We start from the raw sequence: 27727 nt of genomic DNA, 5'->3' as shown, positions 1-27727 counted from the left end.
TAGTTAACAAGACAGGTTCGTGTATTTTAACCTTGCAGTCCGATTTACTTGATTGGGGAATATAAACACTAGCGGCTACCGTTACCGCGGTTGTCACGTCATTTTACTTACCGACCGTCGACCTCAAGGATTAAAATTTTCCGGTCAGAATCGCTATGTAAAAGTTCCCGCTTTTGTGCGCTATTGTAAACAGAGTTGTTTAGAATATTGCTGGGAAAAGGGACACAAACATTACGAACGGACCTGCGCGGCTACTGATGCTATTTTACAGTCAAGAAAACACGCACGCACGCACGCACACACACACACACACACAAACACACAAACACACACACACACACACACATTCTGGTTTACATGTTTTGTGGGGACATTCCATAGACGTATTGCATTTTTTTCAGTGTACAGTACAAACTGTACGTATATTCTATTCCCCTTAACTACCCCATTCCCTAACCCCAACCATCACAGAAACCCTTCTACTACTTCACATTTTCAAGAAACATCATTCTGTTTGATTTATAAGCTTGTTTCCTCATGGGGACATCAAAATGTCCCCACAAGGTCACAAAAACACGGGTATTCCTATCTTTGTGGGGACAATTGGTGTACACACCACATACACACCACATACACACACCTAGAAAAGCTGAAAAAGCCATTATATCGCTGGTCCTTTAAAAACATGTTTATTAATGTTTAGCTTTTAAAAATTTTGTGTGTTTTTGGCCGGCTATTGCCCTGCACAGAGGTATATGAAGGTTTAGATGAAACAGACCTGCAAAATGGAATATATCACTGATGACAATAATAAATAAAGCATTGCTTGGACAACGTTTCTATCGTACCATCAGTATGCTGCCAAAAGGCTTATGGGTCTTGCCTTGTACTTAATATTATCAAATATTATTATTTTATATCTTAAGAATATATTTATAGGAAGCAAAGTACATTTGCTCATTATAGGATGAGATTTATGAACCATCTCAGGCCACCAAACCACATAAATTCCTCAGTGGATAAAAAGCGCCCCATCAGGCTAATAAAATGATGTCATGGGTCAAAGACGAGACGTCACCATTTTGGTGTCCGCATCAAATATAATTTACAAAAGTGATTTTACATACAAAAAAAACATATAAAATGCAAATAAAATGTCTACTTTTATGTTTCAAATAACTTTTGTGAAAATACAATGACCAAATATGAGTTTAATAATGCTCCAAAGTGTAAAATCGTCATTCAGCGTAATGGTCCGGACTATGATTTTACTAATACATTTTTAAATAAACGTATAAAATACCATGTTAAAAAAAATTTGCTTCCTTGGCATGTTCACATAAGTATTGGCTGTTTTATATTAATAGGACTATGTGTTATTTTTTTCGTTAAATATTGAAACAACTAGGGGACTTTTGTCCCGAATATGCAGTTTGTCAGAGGTCATTCAGTGTAACGGGATCAGGAAACCATTTTGAAATTAAATACACAAACAATACTCATCAAGCAGTCTGTGACATCATCAAAAGACCCCCTGAAGACCATGTGGTGATTCAGCAAGGTAAGTTTATTGCCCTTAATTATTTGATAATTTCACCTTTTCATAGTGTGGTATCTTGAGTTACAAAAATGACTGTCATTCAGTGAAATGCAAAAAAACACTTTTATTGTTAGATTTTTTTGAAAAAAAAGTAGATGTTGTGAATAATGATGATAAACCTTTCTGGTCAAGTTCACTGTTTGATATAGGTATCTAGTTGTTAACTACTAATATTAGCTTAAGTAAAAGTTTCGTCATTCAGGGTAATGTTTTGTCATTCGGTGTAATGCAAATTGTATGTTACACCACAGTGTCATCCATTACACTGAATGATAGTGTCACTGTTTAGATAACATTTTTAGCATTTTATTTCTATTTCAGATAAATGAGGGATGTTTAGCACAAAAAAAATATCAAACTTTATCAATATTAATGTTTTAATGCATTTTTGTCGTTTTGGTACTGATTTCTTTTAGATGCCCACAAACAAAAAGTTTCTAGGCACTGGCAGAAAGTTAATGCAGACCCAGTAGCTAGGGCAATGCATTTAGCAAGGATACGAGAAAGGTATTGAGGAGTGCAATGTAAAAATAATAGGGCTGGGTTTAAAAAGATAGATTTCTCGATTTTAATCAATTCTAATTTTGAAGAAACAATAGTGATTTGTAAATCCCAATAATCAATCTTTCAGTCTATGCTGTTTTCAGAAGATGCTAATCAATATCAAATTGATTTGAAATTGAATCAAATCGTGAAATTTGTGTCCAAGCCTAGCCCTACAGAATAATAGTTTACTGCTGTTTTTAGATAGAGACTCCACCCTACTGTACCTATACCACAAGTTAAAGGGATAGTTTACCCAAAATGAAAATTTGGTCATTATTCACTCACTCTCATGTTGGTAAAAACCTGTATGAATTTTTTTGTTCTGATAAACACAAAGGAAGATATTTTGAGTAATGTTTGTAACCAAACCGTTCGTGGACCCCATTTACTTCCATAGTATTATTTTTAGTATCATAGTATGGGGTCCACAAAAGGTTTGGTTACAAACATTTCTCAAAATATCTTCCTTCCATTTATGCGGGTTTGAAACAACACGAGAGTGAGTAAATGATGACAGAATTTTCATTTTTGGGTGAACTATCCCTTTAAGAGAGGCCACTGAGGGGATTCTCCGCCCATAATACAAATCCTGATAACATGTCATTGATGTTGCCAAACAGAAAGTATTTTTAATTAATAACACGTTTTATATAGATCTATGTCAATAATTTTATGTCAATAATTACATGGAATCTGTATTTCAGCAACCAGAGAAGAAAGCAAGCTGCCTTGCTGCAAATCCTGATCACCCGTCAATCAGGAATTTATCAGATGCTGCAGCTGAGAAGAGGCAAAAGCAATGGCGGGAAAATCAAAGAAAACACAGGGCTGAAGCTAAACGTATAAGGGCAGTTCTGGATCTTATTATACAGTATTACCACCTGTTCAGTTAATTTTTACGAATATGATATGTATTGTGGAATAAAATGATTATTAATTTCAGCAACTACTTCTGTGATTTGTTTAGGAATAAAATGATACAGAATAATATTCAAAACATTGCAATAATGGAAACAATGACACTTTTGTCAAAATGTCATTCAGTGTAACAAACCATGGTCATTCGGTGTAACAGATATATTTATGTAGAAATGAAACAATATACTTATTCTGAGCTGTACTTATTAAAATATGTAAAATAATGTGTGATCCTACAAAAATTTTATTTGATTTGAATTGATTTTCACTTCCTTACAAAAACTTCTTGCTGACAAATGGGTAAAACCTAATGGTTTAAAGGATATTGGCGATGTAAAATGCTTTTATATGACAAATAGTTAGTATTTGGTGTCTGCACTGTGATCTATAAATAGAGTCTTGTAATGTGTCATCAAATAATAGTTTTTCTAAAAATGTCTGATTATATTTTTTTGCATAAAAATATTGTTACACTGAATGACATTTTAGTTGGTGTCTTCTGTAAAATCCCAGTAAAAATGTATGGTAGTAATTATTTTTTGCTCAGAAAAACATAAAGTTAAACAGGACATATTCTAATGTATGTGAAAAAGACTAAATTTAAAGCTCTTTTACACTTTTATTTTTTTTATGCTTTAAACCCCCTTTTCGTCTTTGACCCTCATCCCTTTCTCAGTTGTCATCTGGAGCTCTCATAGGTCTTTATTAGACTCACAAATTAGAAGAACATATTTGATATCAAATATCAGAAAGTGCAAAAGCACCACATGTTGCTGCCCACTACACCATCGGCTCCAACAGAAAATAGCGTAGGTTAAATTACAACCCAGTGAATTGGATTTTGTCCCTTTTTGACCCTACTCAGGCAGGCCTACCAGAAAGCTGTCAAAATGTGTGAATGAAAATATGTGTGTGTTCCAAATATTTAGTCTGTACTGTATATTGTGTGTTTTGCACATGGTTAAATAGTAAGACCTGCATGACACCTGGGTACTTATGATCCCTCTGAGAGGGCAGCAGGTGCCTAATTTACCAGATGCGTAAAAACAACCATACTGTGTCCTGATGGTTTCAATCATTGCAGAGTTCAGTGTTTTGTTCCTGGTCTGCATTTCTACTGAACCACTCTCTTTATTTATTTATCATAGCCTTGAATAATGAAGGAATGTGGGCAGATTTACACGAGGAAACTTGAAACATCAGGGAATGTCTTTGAGTGCAGATTCGCAGAACATCCCATCCATTCATCCTACATTACGGGGTTTATGGTAACTGAAGAGTCAACAGACAACAAGGCTAATATAAATGTCATACATATTATTTCTGTTATTTAACATGTTTGTTTAATTTGTTAAGTCTTTTCATGAATAATGAGTACTGACGTTAACGAGGAACTAACGAGTTTGCGTTGCACACGGACATTTTTTCAGGTGCAACAGGAAAGGTTCTGGTGAGAAGTTATTTCTCTGTTCGTGTATTAAAAGAGTTACGTGTACTATAAGACTTGCTCGTATTTGAGCAAATAACTAAAGATGTTTTTTCCATTTGTGTTTTTAAGCAAAGGATTAAGGAAGATGTGTCTCATTTTTGTGTTTTGAACGGGTATTTCAAGGGAACTCATTCCCTCTTGGTTATGTGCAGCCAGCGAGTTTGACGGTGGTTTTCATTGCCGGTTAATGTGATGACGGAGAAATGGATGACAAGGCAATAAATCCATCAGTAATCAGAACAACGGTGTCGTTTATTTCCTGGAGGGAGTGAAAGCTAAGGTCAGTAAAGGTGTTGGTATTATAGGGCTCTATATTAGACCCGGCGCAATGCGCGACAGCAAGTGTCTTTTGCTAGTTTCCACCCTGCGCAATTATAATTTTCACGTTTAGCGCCACATTGTTTAAATAGCAAATGCTTTGTGCCCCCTTTTGCACCCATGGGCGTTCTGGTCTGAAAACGAGGTGTGTTCAGGCACATTGTTTGCGCGTTGCTATTTTGAGGCAACTAAAATAGACTACACTATTGACCAACAAAAACCTGCTCTAAAGTCTAAAATCAATGGCGCAATATGTTTTTTGTTATTTAAAGAGCGCATTAGTAATATGCGCCTATAAATGGGACGACAACGCGGGTTTGCTTATCACACACATTAATGCGCAGCAGCACAAAACGTTTGGTAAAAGATTGTTATTGAGTATCTTGGACATAAATGAAGGCTGATTATGAGACGTTAGAAGGCGCAAAGAGCTGCTTCACCTGCAGCCTGGTAAGTAAATAAATGCTTTGCTTTAAAAAATTGCATCTATTTTTAAATGTTTTTAAATGCTACCTCACAGATTTATTGAATATGATGATTCTGTACCTGTGGGTGAGATGAGAAACATTTTTAAGTAATGCTTAAAAAAACTCGTGCCGCTGTCCAAGTGCTGAAACGTGCTGAGACTCTCATTGGTTTATTGCACGTTACGCTCAAAATACTCCCATTAATCATTAAAGAAATTTAAGACCATGTGCTCGGCGCACAAACCATTTTTCCCGTCGTTAAATTGGCAAAAGTGGATTCGGACCTGACACGCCTATTTAGACGTTGCACTGTGCGCTTTAGACAATGCGCCTAGATTGTTAAAATAGGGTCCATAGTCTGTGTAAGAACATGTGCACCTTAAATGTATAAATGACAAATTCTGTCATTCTCTCATACTCTCGTCTTATTTTAAACCCATGTGGCTTTAATTTTTTATATAAGGTTTAGCATGAGATTTTGAACTTCCACTTATTGTTAAGTTTTTTATGTTATTGTTATAGAAGATATAAACAATAGAACATTTGATAAACAAATAAATATATAATATATAATATATAAACAAAACACAAATCGGCATGTCCCCCTCCTCCAAATTACTTCTATAACCCTGTCTCACTGTCCACCATTGTATTTTCATTCTGATCCATGCATCTTAGTAATGGCACTTTGTCTCCTGTTAGAGAATGGCAGTAGGTTCCACCACCTATATTTGTGTGTGTGTGTGTGTGTGTGTGTGTGTGTGTGTGTGTGTGTGTGTGTGTGTGTGTGTGTGTGTGTGTGTGTGTGAGAGAGAGAGAGAGAGAGAGAGAGAGAGAGAGAGAGAGAGAGAGAGAGAGAGAGAATGTGTTTGAGCTTTGAGTCCCTGCATCTTTGTATTTCCCAGCATGCATCACTCTCAAGCATGACATTTAGATGCAAGTGTGATTGAAGATCACAGTCAACACATTATTGATTCCTCTATAATACACAACTAACTGTACTGACTGGTAGCTCAGATTCCTGTGGATTTACAAGATTATCCGACTAATTGCTTTATTAATGAAGCCCATCCTGCAGATGCTGAACATGTCATAAACAAACATGAAGCAGTGGTGTCAGAAACCCAATAATGAATGAACTTTCCTTTTACCGTGTTAAAGTGCTGTGCACAGACCTCCATAGGGCACGGATTAAGGTGGGAGGGTAAAATTATATATTGATTTGCATAACAAAACAAATCAACCATTACATAACAAATTAAAATGAATAGTTGTATGATTAGTTATGAACAATATTGTATGGAAATAGGTTAAATAATAAATAATGCGACATTAGTCAAGTTATGCTGTTTTATAACTATAGTGCACATTTATACTACTTTACCAGTAATAAACTTTCATATTTTTATCTTTCCCAGAGTTCATGAAGTCACTATATTCCAAAAATCTCAGTAGTAATGCACCATTAAACTTGTTTGACAGGTTTTTGTTAATATTTTGCATTTATTATTATCTATTTATTTTTGATGATGACCACTTTTAAATTATTAAACACTCCCCGCCCCCAAGTGTAACCATGCAGAGACCAAAAGACCAATCATAGTAGAGATACAAGAATAAGTGTGATTGATACTTTGTGTATGCAAGCAAAAAGTGCTGCGTTTGGTGTTTATAGTAAATCTCTTCTGCAAAGTTTCCTTTAGGCTCTCTTGATGTAAATGGATGACTGTGTTTTTTAGTGTGGGATAAAAGCTCTTAACTCAAGAGTCCCTTCAAATCGAGCTCCACGTGATGGGCGTACTGTGTCTCTGAAGATCACGGCAATTGAGATTATGTAATCAGAACACAGGCTGTACGCTAAAGTATTTATTTGGTTGCAATAATACCATAATCATTTGAACAGGACCTAATTTTTTTTTGAAAGCCTTGATATCTTTTATATTGACTAATGCCATGTCAAAGATTGAAATTAAAGTTAAATCAGTGATTGAAGTCAAACTTTGATGCTCCCAAAATAAGACTGGATTTCACAGATATGGTCACATTTGGGAAGCAGCTTTAGACCTCGCGTGGTTAAGCTCTAAACCGCACTGGTATACAGTTACTTAAAAACACTAAGTGATCTACAGACTTGATGAATCATAACAATGAAAGCTAATGCAAAACATTGTGCTCAGATGAATTGACAGAATGCAGAACTGCAGCTGCTGGAACAAACTGTGGCTTGTCTTTGTTTATCTTTATGAAGAATGGAAAGAAAGATGACATGATTCCTCCTGTCATCATAGACCCACTCAGTTATTAAACTGATTCATTTCATGAAGCAAAGCTCTTATTCAGCTATGTTAATCTTTTGCTCAGCCACACGTCTTGTGGTAAGATTTAAGGGCATTAGTAACATCCCTCCTTTCACATTAATCTGTGTTTTTTGCACTGTACAGCTGTTTAATAGATAGATTAGTTCAGAGAGAAAAAAACATGTTTGTATTTCCTTTAGAAATGTCTATACTTAATGTCAGAGAGAACATTCAAACATTTTTATAATATGTCAATTTCTATAATCTAGAGCTATAATTAAGTGAATAATTAATTGGATACATAAAAAATAAATGAATATGAAATGCTTAGGGCGTTAAAGGAAACCCAGTTTGTTCCATCATGGCCACTGTTGGAGAATCAAACTCTATACTGGACAGGCAGGCAGCAGGTCTCCTTCAACCTTTCAATGGCATGATGTTTGTTTTAAGCAGCCAACATCTGTCTGAGGTGTAGACTTCAGTCTTGCTCAATACTAGTTGTCTTTATATCATTTCTCTCTCTCTCTTTCCTGAGTTGCAGAAACATGATTACGGATGTCTGTTACAATATATTTAAATTTTACAATAAAAACTATTTCAAGAACCACAATGGTATATGTTGACATGCAACATTCTGATAGCGCTCTGTATGTTGTCGTATAGATGCAAAAGCCATTAAACGCCACCTCAATCAAAAATAAAATAATAGTAATGACAGAATGCTTTAGATGCTTATTATATGTTCATCTAATACTTTCTCTTCAAATCCGCTTAATCCCGGCCTCAGGCCATTCAGAAATACCAGTTTGTTTGGCAGAATGCAATAAACGCCACATAGATTTTTTAGCAAAGTCCTCTAAGTGCACAGAAAATGAGGCGAGATGGTACATGTAAGATGCAAGTTTCTTACCCAGTTAAAGAAGGTTTACAGAATATAATTAGGATATTGACATTTTGAGCCTATTACCTTTATTCAGAAAGGACAGTGAAGATATTTTTAGAAGTGTTGTTTGTTTGCTTGCACTTAGAGGGTTTTGCAGCAAAGGACAGTCAAATGTTTAAATACCAATGAAATTACTACATTTGTGAAAATAAGACTCATATAAGAATTATTGACTAGCAGTGGCGGCCGGTGACTTCTTTTTTCGAGGGCAGTCGATGCGAAGTTCGTCACAACATGTATGTTGTCCGTCATGTGTGTGGTTCTTGATTTCAAAATATGTGTTCTGCGTGTCGAGGTATCCTATGTGCATCTCGTGTCTTGTCAAAATAAGTGCCTGCTGCAGACCATCGAAAGGGTTTATGATAAAAGAAATGCTCGCCTTTGCCAGATACTCGCATAATCTCATGCGTAATCAGAGTTTACTGTTAAGGGAGTGTCTTGCGTGTATTTTGTGAACGTCGTCTCTTTTATCATAACGTTTTGAAATAACTTATTTTGACAAAACACGTAATGCACATGGTTCACATGACGCAACAAACACATATTTTAAAAACACAAACGACACACATAACACTCCGAACACTTATTTTGAATTTGCACCTTTCGGATGAACAGTCACGAGCCGCCACTGTTGATTAGTAACCTTTTCATTGCCAATAAAGTGAAATTACTGAACCTAAACATAAGAGTCTGATAAAGGTTATATATAAACGTTAACACTTAGTAATAGTATTGATATATGAATTACATTTTAATATATTGATATATGAATTATATTATGAATGTATAGGATTATATTACAGTACATTACAGTATAGCTACAGAAATGTTTTACTGTGTGGCTGTCGAGTCTTTTTGTTGAGAGCTCAGTTCATCTAACATGCTCTCAAATCACAAATCATTGCTTAATCCTGGGTTTATTAATGTATAACCTCATTTGCCTTTACTAAAATCTGTTTTTTACATGGTATTTTTAACAATCATTGGACATGATATAAATAAGACACTATTACATGACATATAAAATATTATGCCTAAATTTGAACCTAAAACACGCTTTCATTGTCTATGTAGTATTTTAATGTTTTTTAATTAAGATGGATGTCAAATGCATCAAGTCATTTTTGACCACTTTGTATAAACAAAAATAATTTATCTAACAGCCTTTAGATATTAATATTATAGCATTATATTAGCATGTTGCCAATAATACATAAAAATACATATTTTATTTTATAGATTTTTTTAATGGCACAAAGAGCAAAAATTTGCAAGTATTTGGTAAAAATAATGTGTATATTCCGTTTTGCAATCACTAATAATTTTAACACAGTTAGCGCTTTTTTTTATAAAACATAGCACTGTTTTCTGGGAACGGTCCTGATCTCATCTTTAATCGAGGATGAAACACTGTGTGATGCAGTACACCACTAAATCTCTCGAGATCACATAACTCTCAGCCAAGGACACTGCGGACAGAACACGTGGGACACACGTTCTCTACACAGAGTGATTATTTTTAGAACAATACCTGGCGCCATGAATCATTTTGAGATTTGCTGTCTCAAAGTCCTGATTTTTTGGTCTTTGAAGCATGCTAAGCATCTAGGCTATTTGATTTGTACATAGAACAACCTTCAGATTTCAATTTCCAAAATGCACCGCACACATATACACCTAATCCACTCACCTCCTGTACAATAATACACCTGCACACATTATTCAGTAAAAACTCATCATGTTTTGATTTAGGCCCTGTTCCAAATGGCACACTTTCTCAGAGTCCACACTTTGATGACATCATGTAGTGCAGACCTTAGGGACCCTTGACGCGAGTCCACGAGGGTGCACCGTAGTCGTATTTTGGGACAGACTCAAGCGTCACACCAGAAATGGGAAGGGAAGTTGCCCATCAGTATGAACTACTCCCATCCATCTGATTTGTCTGATTGCCTTTTGCAAGGACTTCTGGGTTGATAAAGTGCATGAAGCCTGCAGCAGTGCAATCAAGGGTGCAAAGAGGGCGCTGATGAGCACACTTCGGAGTGTAAAAATGACAGATGGGATACCCTACGGGCTCGTAGACTAAGCGAGCATGTGCAATTTAAGACCACGCGACCGAAAGTCCACATGAAGTGTGCCATTTGGGACAGGGCCTAAAGGATTACTCCACTTTCTTAAAAGAAAAATCCAGATTAATTTACTCACCATGTCATCCAAAATGTTGATGTCTTTCTTTGTTCAGTCCAGAAGGAATTACGTTTTTGAGTAAAACATTGCTGGATTTTTTTCAATATTGGACTATATTGGAGCCCAACAGTTTACAGTTTAAATGCAATAAAAATTGTAGTTTCAACGCAGCTTCAAAGAGCTCTAAATGATCCCAAACCAGGCATAAAGGTCTTATCTAGTGAAACGATTGTCATTTTTGGCAAGAAAAAAATGCACTTTTAAATCACAACTTCTCGTCTTGCACCGGCCGTGTGATGCGCCAGCGCGACCTCATGTAATGACGTTGAAAAGTCACATGTTACATATGTGAAACACACACTTGCAGACCATTTCAAACAATGAACTGGCACAAAGACATTAATTAGTCTTATTCCACATACAAAAACATCAGAACGGTCCTCTTTCTCCACACTTGTAAACACTGGGGTGGTAGTTTCGCATACGTCATGCGGCACCTTTCGATGTGATTACGCATTATGTGAGGTTGTGCTGGCGCGTCACACAGCTCGTGCAAGACAAGAAGTTGCATTTAAAAAGTAAGATTTTTTATTGTTTCGCTAGATAAGACCCTTATGCCTCATTTTGGATCGTTTAGAGCTCTTTGAAGCTGCATTTAAAGGAATATTCAATTTTCTTAAAAGAAAAATCCAGATAATTTACTCACCACCATGTCATCCAAAATTTTGATGTCTTTCTTTGTTCAGTCGAGAAGAAATCATGTTTTTTTAGGAAAACATTCCAGGATTTTTCTCATTTTAATGGACTTTAATGGACACCAACACTTAACACTTAACTCAACACATAACAGTTTTTTTCAACGGAGTTTCAAAGGACTATAAACAATCCCACACGAGGCATAAGGGTCTTATCTAGCAAAACGATTGTCATTTTTGACAAGAAAAATAACAAATATACACTTTTAAAGCACAACTTCTGGTCTAGAGCCGGTCCAGCGCGACCTAACGTAAATGCGTAGGGAGGTCACGTGTTACATATATAAAACGCACATTTGCGGACCATTGTAAACAATAAACTGACAAAAAGACATTAACTAGTATCAGTTGACATACAACAACGTAGGAACGGTCCTCTTTCAACACAGTTGTAAACACTGGGGCGGAGTTTCGCGTTCGTCCTCTGTGACCTCTTGACGTCCTGACGTATTGCGTGGGGTCACGCTGGCACATCACGACCGGATCTAGACGAGAAGTTGTGCTTTAAAAGTGTATATTTGTTATTTTTCTTTGCTAAAAATGACAATCGTTTTGCTAGATAAGACCCTTATGCCTTGTTTGGGATTGTTTATAGTCCTTTGAAACTCCGTTGAAAAAAACTGTTAAGTGTTGAGTAAAGTATTAATTGTTGGTGTCTATTAAAGTCCATTAAAATAAAAAAAATCCTGCAATGTTTTCCTCAAAAAACATCATTTCTTTTCGACTGAACAAAGAAAGACATCAACATTTTGGATGACATGGTGGTGAGTAAATTATCTGGATTTTTCTTTTAAGAAAATGGAGTAATCCTTTAAACGAGATTCTGACCAAAAAAGGAATAATCTTTTTAGGAAAATGTGTGTTTTAAAAACGGTGTTTTCTACTGTACAGTACAGCCCTTAGCATGCCGTTAAACACTGACGCCCCCTAGAGATAATTTAAGTATAACAGGCATCCAAAGAAGTGCAAAGTCATTCAAGACAAACGGTCTGTATAATTCAGTCTGGTAAACCGATCATACCCTCAGGTAAAGATTCAAGAGGAATCACCCCAAGCTGATGAATTATTGTGGTATAAAACAGTCAGACCTCTACAGAAGAGCTAGATCAGCAGACACTCTGCAAACGTTTCCCATCCCGCTCATATTACATGGTTTTGGTCAGGGACTAAAAGCATTGAAATACAGCTCAATGTAATCTCAATGGCTAATGATGCTGCTACTCATTTTCTCTCCATTAAAGTCAGAATATGAGATGAGCGCTTTTCTTTTGCAGTGCTCAGATTGCAACCCCTGAAATATCTTCTTTTCAATACAATTTTTTTATGGAACATCTTGTTTGCAGCCTGATGTGACCTGAGGTCATTCCTACTATGCAGTACTTTTCATATCATGAATATTTAAATACACTAGTCGACATTTGAAGTGGATCAAAAAGTTCATTAAAGTTGTCCTAAGACAACAATTATTGTTCAAAATATTAAGTAAACTTTTATGAAAGGTTTTGACTTCAAATGTTTGACTAGAATATATAAGATATATTTGTAAAAATGGAAATCACTTAAAGGATTAGTCCATTTTCTTAAAAGAAAAATCCAGATAATTTACTCACCACTATGTCATCCAAAATGTTGATGTCTTTCTTTGTTCAGTCGAGAAGAAATTATGTTTTTTGGGGAAAACATTGCAGGATTTTTCTCATTTTGATGGACTTTAATAGAGCCCAACATTTAATACTTAACTCAACACTTAACAGATTTTTTCAACGGAGTTTCAAAGGACTATAAACAATCCCGAACGAGGCATAAGGGTCTTATCTAGCGAAACGATTGTCATTTTTGACAAGAAAAATAAAAAATATGTACTTTTAAACCACAACTTTTCGTCTAGGTCCGGTCCAGCGCGACCTAACCTAAATGCGTAATGACGTAGGGAGGTCACGTGTTACATATATAAAACGCACATTTGCGGACTATTGTAAACAATAAACTGACACAAAGACATTAATTAGTATCAGTTGACATACAACAATGTAGGAACGGTCCTCTTTGAAGACGCTTGTAAACACTGGGGTGGAGTTTCACGTTCGTCCTCTGTGACCTCTTGACGTCATGACGTATTGCGTGGGGTCAGCTAGCGCATCACGACCGGATCTACATGACGAGAAGTTGTATTTTAAAAGTGTATATTTGTTATTTTTCTTGTCAAAAATGACAATCGTTTTGCTAGATAAGACCCTTATGCCTCGTTTGGGATTGTTTATAGTCCTTTGAAACTCCGTTGAAAGTGTTGAGTTAAGTATTAAATGTTGGGCTCTATTAAAGTCCATTAAAATGAGAAAAATCCTGCAATGTTTTCCTCAAAAAACATAATTTCTTCTCGACTGAACAAAGAAAGACATCAACATTTTGGATGACATGGTGGTGAGTAAATTATCTGGATTTTTCTTTTAAGAAAATGGACTAATCCTTTAAGTCTTCTTTAATCATTATAGTATTCATAGGAATCAGTTTTAAATATTACACTACTTTGGTTTACGCTACTAAAGATTTTTGGTCATTATGAAACTATGAAATTTCAAAAAGATAGTTAATAAAAAATCTAAATTTGTGCCACATAACTCTCAATCTCACAGTAATCAATGGCTAAACATAGGTCACTATTTCCTTACCTTTGTGTAAATTTATATCTGAGCAATTTTAATGGCAAGTGTCAAAACATTTTTTGCAGATTTTAAACTTCTGCATTACAGTATAACCCTTAAAACTCTGGGATCAATCTTTAGATGGAGTACACTTTGAACTCTGTAACCTTATACAAATAATATAATGGAGTATTTCTATAAAAAGGTATATAAGGCTTTGGTAATTATGTTCCGGTTATGCTTGATGAAGGTAAGTGGAGTGCCGCAGATGATTATAATAGTGCTGAGAGAATCAAAGTATTTGAGGATTAATGGAAGCTCTCTAGCTCAATTATCTCGGCCTTTCAAGCTGCTTGGTAAATTGCTCTTTGGTCATATGCTTTTCACTAGCCACTTCATCTACTTAATAACTTCTCTCTTATTCAAAAGGGTTGAAATGCTTGTTGATAGTTGTTGACAGCGTTCCCCTTAAATTTACTGTCAAACATTTCCTCACACTTGCGGTTTGTTTCTACATCTTTTGCGGTCTTGTAAATTAGAACTATAGTCCTCTCAGTTGCTTTCATAGTTCATACAGATGACTTGTGAAGGATTCGATGATTTATTATGGCCAGTGACTAACAGAATCAATAGCAAGCTTCCGTTTGTATTTCTGTGAATATAAACGTAGTAAATATAGCAATCATAACCAATCAGCTAATAAAAATACTACTATTATTATTATAGATGCTAGCATCTTGGAGCATAAGTGTAATTTATTTAAAATTGTCATCAAGCAAATATTAGTTGGCTTTGAAACACATTTGGGGCTTTCACATCTCCATATATTCTATTGCTCTGTTTTAAATGCAAAAGTGTGCCCTTATAAATTATTTAGTGCATCCATCAGCACTAGCTGGCGAATCAGTACATTGGCACATGCCCTCTTAAATAAAATATAGCCATATAGCTCACGAGTAAAGGCTTGGACTGTCTCACAAGGTCCAAAAATATAATGCGCCCACTGACAGATGCGTGGACAGCTTCAGGCATGTCTGTATTTGGCAAACCCTGCGCTTTCATTCATTCTTTGATGGATGATGTTGCTGGACCATCTTAAAATGATGCACATGTAGGGCAAGGAGAACCTCACTGCCTATAAGACTGATGATCTGTTCATTATTTATTATACGCGTTATTATCTTTATGATGGGAATTCATACCTGGGGCATTATCATTCCCGGTCTTCTATAATTACAGTTGCTCAGGCATTAATGCATTGAATGTAATGCAGTCTCCCTTGGGCTTTAGCTGTGGATGCACTGCTTTGTTCATAAAAGCCAATTAAAATAATTAAACTGACTTTCATGGAGGCAGAAAATGTACCCTTTATCACTTATTAGTAATTATATATAATATGTTTGGTCGAGAGATATAAGACCTCTGTTAAACTTTACTGAATGCCTATCCCCCTTTTTACTTTGCAAGGGAGATTATTATTTTAATGTAAAGGCTGAAGATCATAAAGAATCATACATGCTTTTGCCGTTGTGCGTGAGATTATGTATGTGTGTGCTGAAATGTGCTAGACTCTGTAAGTAGTTCCTCTCTGTAAGTAGGTCAGAACAAACAGGAGAGTTTTTCTCTTTCCTGCTGTTGTGGTGAACAATCACCATCGATACATCATAAATTTAAAGCTGAAATAAAGCTTCCTATATAGTCAACTGTAACACATGACATTTATTTAAATGCATTACTTAAAAATAATAATATAGAAGGGTGTGCACATTGTATGTACTGGTTCATGGCACAATGCAAAGAATATGGAAAAAGAGTAAATTGATATTTTTTATTTTCTATGTTATTTTGTGATTTACTGTTTTCTACATAAAATCATCCTATGTAATATAAAGAACATTATGTGAAAATATAACCTTGATATGTTAATAATGACTGAGTAAGGTCATGTCAAAGATTGAAATCAAACTTTCATGCTTCTCTCATTATTAGATTATAAGATTTAAGCCTGTAGTTCAAAGACAGGGTCACCAATATGTTTGATCATGCTGTCTTACATTAACACAGTTACTGAAAAACCTCAGAGGACAAGCATTTGAGCATTTCATCACTCTGGGCACGCACCCTCTGGGTAACAAAGCTTGCAAAAGTTGAAACGGTGGACATCATGGTGCAATTGTTGCAGCCAAGTGTGTCATTAACATGACAGTTGTCATGGTGTTTATGAAACAGGCCTGAATAATTAGAAATGCACACTCAACCCTGACTTAATTACAAACAGCAAGCACAGGACAATCATTTTACATCTTGCAGTAATTCAAATTAATGTCATTTATTCAATTAATATTTTTTCATGAAGACAAGCGGACAGAAACTATATATATAAGCAATTTCTGTCATGCATTTAAGATCGTTTCACTCCATTTTAATGCAGGCTACGTATGTCTATTTGATAGGTACCTATTTTTACACTCCTGCATATGCATGCATAGCATTTTAAGATGTATAATTTATCTAACCACTTCCACGGAACGTTGTCTCTCCGTCGTCTCTAATCTAACAGCGCCCCCTGCAGTCAATTTACTGTAATACACAGGTGCACAAAACAAAACGTGGCGAAATTATAATAAAACATGTCTTTCATTCTCACATTGACAAGCAATTTATCATTACTTGTCATTCTCGTGCATTATCTTATTTCTCTTATATATTTTCATCAGATGCCTTTACTTTTTTTTTAAACATGTGCTTATATCTAGCCTAAATATCAAGCGTTATTTGTTCAGAGAAATTACAATTATTGTTGCGTATTTTGAAATGTATTATGTAAATGTATTATTTATTTACAAGGATCTGTAATAATTGGTGTTAATGAAGAAATTGGGGGTGAGTCATACCTCTGTGGATGGGCGTGTACACGTGCGTGTGTTTATATTTGGAGCGTGTTGCTAAAAATATCGTTGGTTATAAGTGGCTGTCGCACAGGGAGATGCTTGGACTGTTATTGCTCAGCCTGGAGTCTATGGTCTCCTGGGTTGTCATGGAGACCATTGTATTTTGCCTCTGCTGTGATTGGTGCTGCCGGGTTCAGCAAGTATATGCTATTTCTGTCTTTCTCAACACCTTCAGCATGCTGTCTTTCTCTCTCTCTCTCTCTCTCTCTCTCTCTCTCTCACACACACACACACACGCACGCACGCACGCACGCGCACACACAAAAGTGTTCTTGTTTCACTCCTATTGTTGTCTAATCCCTCCACTGATAGTTAGTCCAGCGAGTGTCTTTCGAGGTATCGTGATATCGACCTATCGATTAATCTGTGTTTCAGTCCCACCTAAGATGCTGTGGTGGTTGTTCACCAACAAGGGATGAGAGGATTTGAGCAGTGATTGAGAAAAAAGGTCAAGCATTACAAGTGCAGGTCCCAGTATTTGCTTTCTTTTGATGATGTTCAATATATTTCAATATTTACATTCTCTGGTTTGGTAGAGCATTGACAGTGCAAAGATCATGGTTTGATATCCAGGGAACACATACTGAAAAAAAATGTCTCTTAAAACATTTTAGAATACAAAAGCGCTTTAATGTTATGCTTAAATAACAAAATGAGTTTAATCCTTGCACTGAAATGACAAAGGCAAGACCTCATCTTTTTATCAATTATACATATAAGTTTTATTATTATTTCTCTGTGCATATTTATTCTCACAGAAATATAATGATCAGTCCTATAGATTTCAGATTGGTTGTAATTCTAAAACCTTGAAGCAAAATTGCATTTTTGAGCCATAATTTAAAAAGGGTTTTTAGACTAGTGGTTTAACTATGCTTTGCAGTATAATTAAAAGTTTTGCAGATTTGGGCATGCCTGAATTTAATAGTCATGTGATCTACCCAGATACTTTGGTGTAAATTGATTTTTGTGCTCGTAAATTATTTAGTTATTTTTATAATGCAGTTTTGGACTCGATTCGCATAGTTTAAGTGGAGTGGTTATTTTTATTTGAATAGATCCTCCTATTTTGTATTTATCACAAACTTCAAACATATCAACTTACTGTGCTTCAATAAAAGCTCTGGCTGCCCTGCCAATGACGCCAAAGAAAAGGTGTACGCTTAACAGAAGGCTTGTCTGAAGCGTGGCCAACAGCCAATCACAGTGGCCGCTACACATGCTCCATTCTTTCATAAACGTAATTGGCTGGCTCTACCTAGGTTATTTGCATAAGGCGATCTGATTGGCTGACGCACGCGTTGCCGCTTGAAAAGTTGAGAAATGTTCAACTTCTGCCGCGAGCAACGGCACTGACGCGGCGCCGACGGATCCACAATTCAGTTCGCCAACGCATGACGTCACCCATTAAAAGTGAATGAGAAGCGTTAACGCTGACGCCCCGTGTGAATGTGCCGTAATGCATTCTCTGAACTCCTCTCAGGCGGAGGTTTCCGCCTTCCGATTGGTTGCCGCCGAACATTTCCGCTTTCCGATTGGTTGCCGCCGAACCGCGTCATATCTCATTACCATAAAGTTGAACTGATTTCAACTCTCCTCGATGCTCACGCTGTACATAACGCGCCGCTGCTCGCCGGAGCTCGTTGCCAGCTCTCATTGAAAATGAATGACTTCCAGCCACTTTGACGCTCTCGCCGGTGGCGGTCTGAATGCACAGTAAAAGGTGCAGTGTGTAATTTTTAGAAGAATCTCTTGTCAAAAATGCTAAATAATTTACAAAACTATATAGTGAACCGTTATGTTTTTATTACCTTAGAATGAAATGTTTTTATCTACATATAGTGAATGAAATGTTTTTATCTACATACAGTGAGGGTCCCCTTATATGGAAGTCGCCATTTTGTGCCACCATGATCTACAGATCCCTTAACGTACAAACTTTTTTTACTAAGTTGTCTCCGACGATGACATGTTTGTCCGGTGGCGGCTACCGTAGCTTCTCTATTCTTTTCAGAAGCGAGGGTCATCAGTGAACTGAGCCATTGGTTGCAATTTGCAACCTCACCACTAGATGCCGCTAAAAATTACACACTGCACCTTTAAATTTAAACAATTATAAACTTATATTTACCGGTACTCTACTATTTTAAAAGCCCAATACAATTTTTTTTAAGGAAACACATTAGATTTAAGGGGCCAGCCTAATATTGTCCTCATGATTTTTTTGTTTGTTTGATGGTATTCTTTTTCAAAAAATACAGTGATTTCAATCACAGAGGCAGAGGACACATCCAGTTACAAATTGATTTCCTTTTGCAAGCGTGCTGCTGAACACTTCCAAAAAACTTTAGATGCTTATATGCGCACACTTGTGATTTTTTTCCAGTAAACATATGTTTGCAATTATCTTGATATTAATAACGACAACGTGTCCAGTAATTTGTTTATTCAGTTTTGCAGTTTGTCTGGTTTCCCTGAAAAAAAATTAATATTGTACGATTTCTGTGTATCAGAATATCCCAAAAACATGCAAATCTGTGCATTATCATTTTTATTTCAAAATTGAAAATTTATTAAAAAAAATGAAAACTATAAGCAAACTCCTGTACCAAGCTTACATTTACAAATTTGGCAGATGTTTTTTTTTTTACTTAAGAGTGCATTCAAGTATTTATCAGTATTTGTAATAGCTGCAGATTTATACATCAAAGCATAATAAATACATATCTGAATATCAAAAGTCATTGCAACTGAAGTACTGCATAATGGCATATATGCACAACAATCCCATGACAATTCGACAGTTTCTATGTTTACACCCCTGGTGTCAAATCCCAACACCACAGAGTAAAAACAGCTTACTGTTTGTTTTGGACATCACTTGCACAGCATAACTGCAGGTCTTTTCTCTCAGACCCTTTGTGCTTTGGCAGACTTTGTAACCGCAAACAAATAATTAGGGTCTCATGAGAGGGCTTTTAAAGGATTTGATACAGAGATCTACACAGGTCTTACTGGGCAACATAAAAAGAGACTTTGTGCCATACCGCTATTATTTCATTGTAATGCTCTCACAGAGCCTGCTTTGACCCCACATGTACTATATGCGCCTGTTTGTCTGTGGGCACACATGTGTGATAAGGGGTGGGCACTAGGACCCAGTGATGTGAGGAAGGCTGTTTCCCTGCATCCCTGTCTCCTCTCCATTCTGCTCTGCAGTTGCCCTGTGCGCGTGTGAGGGAGTGCACATGTTTATGTGTGTTTGCGTGGATGTGTGTGTGTCAGAAACGGGGCGAGCGTGTGCAGAAACGGTGGCATCTGAAGAGACCGTGCCTTTGTATCTCTCCATCATTTCGGCAGCAGCAACACCAGCCTGACCACCTGGACCAGTCGCCTGCCTGAAGCATCGCTGACGGGGGAGGGGGGTGATATCTCTGTTTGTGTGTGTGTACATGCGTGTGGGCGGGTGAAAGGGTGAGGGGCGGAGAGATGAAAGGGCCAGGTGAGGAGAAGAGTCGGGTACCTCTTTCTCTTGCTCTCGCTTTCTCTCTCTCCTCTCCCCGCTTTTCATCCCCCTCTCACCGCCGTGCGACACTAACCCTGGAAACTGAAGAGGAGATCTTCCCTGTTGGACCCTTCTACTACAACAAGCTCCTGTAGACTCAGGTATGTTCTCCTCATTCTTATGTTCTCCTCCTTGTGTCATGGAGCTAGTAGTCTTTTAACTCTTCACCTCACAATGAGGCAACATACGCCCGTATTTTAAAAATGTCATGCATGCATGTTGAATTCCCAGACAGATGAGTGGCTTTCATGATGTGAACCTCTGCAGATGCAGATTTATCAAGGTTAGGGTTCTTGCTAGCAGGCAGTGACATGGAGAAATAGCTGTTTGGGTGCTTTCTTAGGAATTCAAACCAGCGGTGGCCTTGAATAAAGGTGTGACATGCGTGACATATGTGCAATTGTGCACTGAATCAGCTCACCTCGGGGGATTATGGGAACTTGTTGGCATCCGACAATAAACTCCAACACTCATCAGAGGACATGTCAGTGTGTTAGTGAATTATTTAGGTGAGGTGACAGCAGCACCTCATGTCTGTAAGTGTGGGGTACTGTCTGTAAGTTGCCAGCACTGACAGTACAACGTTCTGCTAACCCTGAGGGAGAAATTGGGTTGTTGAACAACAGAGCTTGTTTTCGTTGCAGTAAATATTGAGTCATGTGCATATTACGGGGTCATATGTTTCTCTGTTGGCAGCCCCCAGATTTTACTTGCTCGAAGATTCATGTAGCACAAAGACTAGCAGAGCTCACAGAGTGGAGTCGATTCGCTTGCAACATTTTAAAATGCATTCGCGAGTCCTACAGTTTAAGTCGTCCTGCAGAGGACGTGATGCATTTGAAAATATTAACACACAGCCAGCTGATCTGAATCCCCTCCTATAGAAAAAGTGTGTGTTTTTGCTAAAGACTCTAATTATGTAATTATAGAATTTTATACCACAAAATCAAAAATATGCAAGAATTTTATCCTTCATTTGGATGGATTAAAATTTTATTTTTAAGGTGGATTGTTTATTATGTCATGACACCAAAGGTGGAAAACAATGCAACAAAATACGCTTTATTTAAGTGCACTTAGTAAATGTACTATTATCATGCACTAATTTTGTACTTAATATACAAAATATTTGTCTTTAGGCAAACTTAAGAATATCTACAGCAGGTAAAATAAAACATATTTCTAAAGGTGCTATTGATATGAAATTTTCACCAGATTTTGGAAAACTACAAAGAAATCAAACCATAGATGTCCATAAATTAAGTTGTGTGTAATTATGTCTATAGCACCTTTAGTAATATGTTAACTGAGAGAAACAGTGACGCATTCATGTATGTGTACTCAACTGTGCTATTTTAGGACACCATTTATTTCAATACACTAAAAATCATTACTGGTATTTTGTATACTTTTTCAAGTGCACTAAGGTACTGCTAAAGTAGAATTTTTCTTTTAATTAGTCTATTTGTAGTATGCATCTTTTAAGCTATAATTTAGTACAAAAATAACAATGTACTAAAAATGTAATTGCTGGTATTTAGGTATATTTTTAGTATGTTCAAGTATACTTTATTTTTACCGGGGGAAATTTCTCTAGTCTAGATCATAAAACCAACACACTAAGTATAAAAAAAAAATTGTATATTGCTTTTTATATTTCTTTTGTCAAAAAAGAAAAACAGTTTTATCACGCACATCCATGTCAAGTACAGGTGCAAGATCGAATACATACACTGTAAAACCTAAAAGTTAACTCAACTCAAACCATTTAAGTAAACCAGTTGCATTAGTTTTAAAACACATACAGCGTATTGCACATACAGTGCACAACTGCACATGACTCAAGTTCACAGTACTCAAACTTATGTGCTTTAAAACTTAAATGGTCTAATGCAACCGGTTGACCCAAATGGTTTGAGTTAAGTTAACTGTCAGGTTTTACAGTGTATAGTACAAGTATCAAAGAAAAGATCCACACATCGAAGAGCTCCCATTTACATGAAATAAGTGACTTTTCGGGTCTTTTACGGCCCTTCCTCAGACTAACCCTAATTTCTTTTGTCAAAAGCAAGTCAGTTATATTGCGAATTATGATGTAATTAATTTGGATACATTAGGTTATACCAATTAAAGTCATTTTTAAGAGTCCTTCAAGGTAAAGTGTGTAATTTCTAAGCCACCTATTCTACACAATCGAGTTACAATAATAATAATAATTGTTTTTTAATAGGCTTATTTTCTTTCATTAGCCTACGGATGACCTTAAGTGGTGTTTTTAAACTCTAAAAATGCTCACAATCAGTGGCGGCCGGTGACTTTTTCGAAGGCGCTCGATGCGAAGTTCGTCACGTCATGTGTGTGGTTCCTTTTTTTCAAAGTGTGTGTTCTGCGCCTCGAGAGATCCTGTGTTCATCGCGTGTCTTGTCAAAATAAGTGCCTGTTGCAGATGCCTCTAAAGGGTTTATAATAAAAGAGACGCTCGCGTTTGCCAGATACTCTTATAATCTCATGCGTAATCAGAGTTTACTGTTAAGGGAGTGTCTTGCGTGTGTTTTGTGAACGTGAGCGTCTCTTTATCATAAATGGTTTTGGAGCGTGTGCGGCGGGCGCTTGTTTTGGCAAGGCACGTGATGCGCGTGGTTTACATGACGCAACAAACACATGTTTTGAAAACGCAGGCAACACACATATGATATTTCAAACCTCCGAACACTTATTTTGAATTAGTGCTCCTCGGATGAGCAGTCAAAAGCCGCCACTGCTCACAATCTAAAGTATTAAATTTTTTGCTAACTTTCTAGTTTATTGTACAGAATATCATGTGTGATAGCATCCATGCGCTTCACTACTTAAATCACTTAAGTATGTGATCGTATACAAAATGCACTCTTAAAAATAAAGGTGCTTCACGATGCCATAAAAGAACCATTTCTGGCTATATGGTTCCATAAAGAACCTTTAACATCCGAAGAACCTTTCTATAAATAAATGTAAATGATCATTATGGTCACAAGCCTCGAGCACAAAACAAAGCTTCTATGGTTACAGACATATCCTAAAACAACAGTTTATATCTAAATTAGAGATGCTCTTGGCACAACAATGACCACATTGTGTCACGAGGTAACGTTTATGCCTTACAGAAAAAATTTGATGTGTCGATGTTATAGAGAAACAAAGCTAGTACAGTGTTTTTACAATAAAGTATGACATTGTACGTTGGCAAATAATGCATGTGATTTAGTATGTAAGCGAGTGTGAAGTTATGGCCGTAAACACCGACCACATGATCTTTAACATTTCAGTGAGGCATGCATGGAGGGGTATGTTGTTGTTATGCATGATGGATTATTATAGTGCTTAAGTACACAAACAGTCGATTGATGATTGTCTCTTTTCGCAGTTACATTATGGATCTCATGGACTTCAGCAAGATGAAGGGATTTTAGAAGTGAATATTGCAGGATGAAACTGGATGTTGTGACTCTAATATGCCCCAACTCCAGAATAGACCCCCTCCCATCCGTTCTACCATCACGCCGTAAAGCGGTCAAAACCCCATCATCGAGCGGCACTACTGGATCCCAATCTTCAGCCGGGGAGGATGGGTGATAGTCCCCCGAGCATCACCTCCACCCACAAATCTCATTCCATCCTCTCATGGAGCTTACAACTGCCCACAACATACTGTGGAACATCACCCACGCCCCCTCTTGGCGACCAAACGCGACTCAACCCAGCACCTCAGGACTGAGCGAGCCCAAAGATGGACATCTGCTCTGGACACTCTCCCTGTGCACGATGCTCTTGATGGACATACTCGCCGTGGTGGGCAACTTAGCCATCATGACGGTCATCGCGAAGACACCACGACTACGTAAATTTGTGTTCGTCTTCCATCTCTGCCTAGTAGATCTCATTGCGGCGCTGGTATTGATGCCTTTGGGTATCTTGTCAGGGCAGGGCTTTTTAAATGAGGCTTTGTGTCAGGGTTACCTTTGTCTAAGCGTGGGTCTGATCAGCGCCGCCATCCTCACGATCTCCGCCATCAACGTGGAGAGATACTACTATGTTGTTCATCCCATGCGTTATGAGGTGAAAATGACGGTGGGGTTGGTGGTGTCGGTTTTGATTGGAATATGGATCAAAGCCACTATCATGTCTGCATTCCCTTTACTCGGCTGGGCACTTGAAGGAGAAGAAACCGGACTGGTTCCGGGGAAATTAATGGGAAAGATATCGGTACCAAAGTGCTGCTCACTCCACAGGATGGACGGAGGGCCCCAACGCTTGGTGTTTACGGTCTTATTTACTCTTATGTACTTCCTGTGTCCGGTTCTTATCATCTTTGTGGTGTACTGTAACATGTTTAAGGTTGCCAGGGTGGCCGCCATGCAGCAAGGCCCAATGCCGACGTGGATGGAGACCCCACGGCCCCGCTCCGAATCTTTGAGCAGCCGATCGAGCGCGGCGGGCAGCCTTAGCGGAGCTCGCACCACCCCTCAGAGGACTTTCAGTGGCGGCAAGGCTGCAGTCGTGTTAGTGGTCGTCGGAGGGCAGTTCCTCGGGTGTTGGCTACCTTATTTCTCCTTCCACCTCTACTGCTCCGTCGTGCCGTCCTCTATCGAATATCTCGCACGCATGGCTCAGCTGGAGGATGTGTTTACTTGGATCGGCTACTTTTGCTTTACCTCCAACCCTTTTTTCTACGGTTATCTGAATCGGCAAATCCGAGAGGAGCTGGCTAGAAACTTGGCCTTCGTTTTCAAGTGGGGGCGTCCAGGTGAGGACGAACAGCTGCCTAGCAGAGAGGCTTCTATTGAGGAGAACTTTCTCCAGTTTCTTCAGGGAACAGGCTGCAGTATGCAGCAAAGAAATTCCCAAAGCATATCCATCCCTCAGCAGGAGGAGGACAATCCTCTCTCTACTGAGCTCCACAGGACATCTGTTGACTTCCACATTCCTGGTCAGATCATGGAGGAGACCTCAGAATTCATCGAACACCAACACATGAATGATCTTAATATACCGGACAATTGTATCAAGACTAAAGCAGAACTGCAAGGTTGATATTTTCAAATGTGAAATATATATTTAATTGATCATATGTTGTTGCAATGTTTTGCCATCGGATCCTTTTGTACTCTGCCCAGGAATTTTGTACATAGCTTGTTTTCTCTTGAGGAAATAATTGACATGCCAGTTGTTGGACTGGGGGTGAATTATCTTATTCCAGCACATTACCATTTGACAGAAACTATTTAATATAGATTCAACAACATTTGTCCAAACAATGTAACACAAAAGCAACATTGTGATGTGGAATTTGTATTGAAAACGCAGTATGAAATCGCAAGTGATTGATGTAACTAATTTTTAAGGCTCTTAATGTGAATTCAGACAATAAATGGGTATATGATTAGTTATTGTAATAACACAATTTGGAGCTCACACTAATATTGAATCAAGGTTGTTTGTGTGGTGGGTAGACTCCAATTCTTTAGTTGTTGCTCCTACATTGGAGATACGCCGTGCTGCCGTAAAATTATGGCTGTCTGCAATGTCTTATTTCTAAATGTTTCGTTTTTCCTCAAGAATAAATTTAAAACCTTGAAACATATACTGTACTCTGTGGTGGTGAGGCATTGGGTCTTTCTTGTATATTCAGAGAAATATCGAACAGTAAGAAACTTTAAGGTATGAATTGCAGTTGAGTTGAGCTGTAATTTAGAAAATAATTTGAGTCTGATATAATGCTAAATTTCTGAAAGTTCATACAGATACACATTCATACGTCAAGACATTTTAATCAGGCAAAGAGATACAATCTTGGCTTACAAAAGAGTGAAGTGTGTTTACAAATAGACAAACTAGCTTTGTGTATTCAGTCACATTTTCACACCTTGTGACATGGAGATGGTGTCTTCCCCCGGGCCTTTAGTCGCTAAGGCACCTGATCCACAAAATGGTGGAGACAATCTGATAGACCCTGACAGTAGGCTAATAATCGGGTCAGCGGCAAACATGTGTTCTCACAGATGTCCTTCAAGATTTTGTTCGGATTTCAATTATTCACTCTTCTCCACCCACTCCCATAAGAGATCAATGTTGCTGTTTATATTTATTTATTTTCTATGAGATGTGATGAGGATTCTGACACACCTGCAGTACTTCACTCATTTGTAATTTTCACATCAGATGTGAATCATCAGCTGGGTCGACAGGTGTTTGTGGAAGACATTGGCACCCTACATTTTGTTTCCTTAAAGGAAAACACCACCGTTTTTCAATACTTTACTATGTTCTTACCTCAACTTAGATGAATTAATACATACATATCTTTTTTCAATGCATGCACTTTTAATCTTTGTACAGCGCTTCTTGAATGTGTTAGCATTTAGCCTAGCCCCATTCATTCCTTAGGATCCAAACAAAAGTTTTACTTTGTGTCACCATACTTACTTGTGTAACTGCTCATGTCTTTAAATAGGGAAAATGTGGAAGTGTTTGGTGGCTTCTAAATTCATCCCTGTTTGGAGCCATAGGAATGAATGGGGCTAGGCTAAATTCTAACACATTCACGACGTGCTGTACAAAGATTAAGTGCACGCATCGAAAAAAGATGGTTATGTATTAATTTGTCAAAGTTGAAAACATGGTAAAATATTGAAAAACGGTGGTGTATTGCTTTAATGTATAGAATGTAATGAAGTTCAGACAGAGACTTCAGTATCCCTAAATCTGCTCAAATACAGAACAGGTGTGGTTTTAAAAGTATTTAAATGTATATGCATCTTGATATATAAGTACAACATCAATGTGACCCTTTAGTTTTTCAGAATGTAAAAAAAGTTTTGTACACGCACCATGGTAATCCCATTGTATTCTTTGAACTTTCTTAAAGGATTATGTAAATACCACACATTAAACAGGTTGCTAAATAGCACTAAAAGTGGTCCCATGGCTTGCATTCATGGGGGAACCACTTTTAAGTGCTATATAGCACCTGTATGTAGAGCCATAAGTGGTGCTAAATTTTCTTTGGA

General features: G+C 37.3%; 1 protein-coding gene across 1 annotated transcript; it reads left to right on the top strand.

Moving 5' to 3' along the window:
* The first annotated feature begins 20201 nt into the window (after positions 1 to 20201).
* Positions 20202 to 26308, top strand: gpr61 (G protein-coupled receptor 61). The gene is made up of 2 exons (XM_055167895.2): positions 20202 to 20782; positions 24085 to 26308. Exon 2 carries the CDS (start codon positions 24342 to 24344, stop codon positions 25749 to 25751), a length of 1410 nt encoding a protein of 469 aa, XP_055023870.1. The 5' UTR covers positions 20202 to 20782; positions 24085 to 24341; the 3' UTR covers positions 25752 to 26308.
* Positions 26309 to 27727: the final 1419 nt, after the last annotated feature.

This window comes from Misgurnus anguillicaudatus, chromosome 5 (assembly GCF_027580225.2).
Source record: "Misgurnus anguillicaudatus chromosome 5, ASM2758022v2, whole genome shotgun sequence".
Taxonomy (NCBI): Eukaryota; Metazoa; Chordata; class Actinopteri; order Cypriniformes; family Cobitidae; genus Misgurnus; species Misgurnus anguillicaudatus.
Note: the sequence above shows the minus strand (reverse complement) of the source record. Positions and strands in the feature narration are given on the sequence as shown.

Excerpts from the sequence above, each read along its gene's own strand:
- gpr61 (XM_055167895.2), top strand. The coding sequence starts at position 24,342 with ATGGAGCTTACAACTGCCCACAACATACTGTGGAACATCACCCACGCC.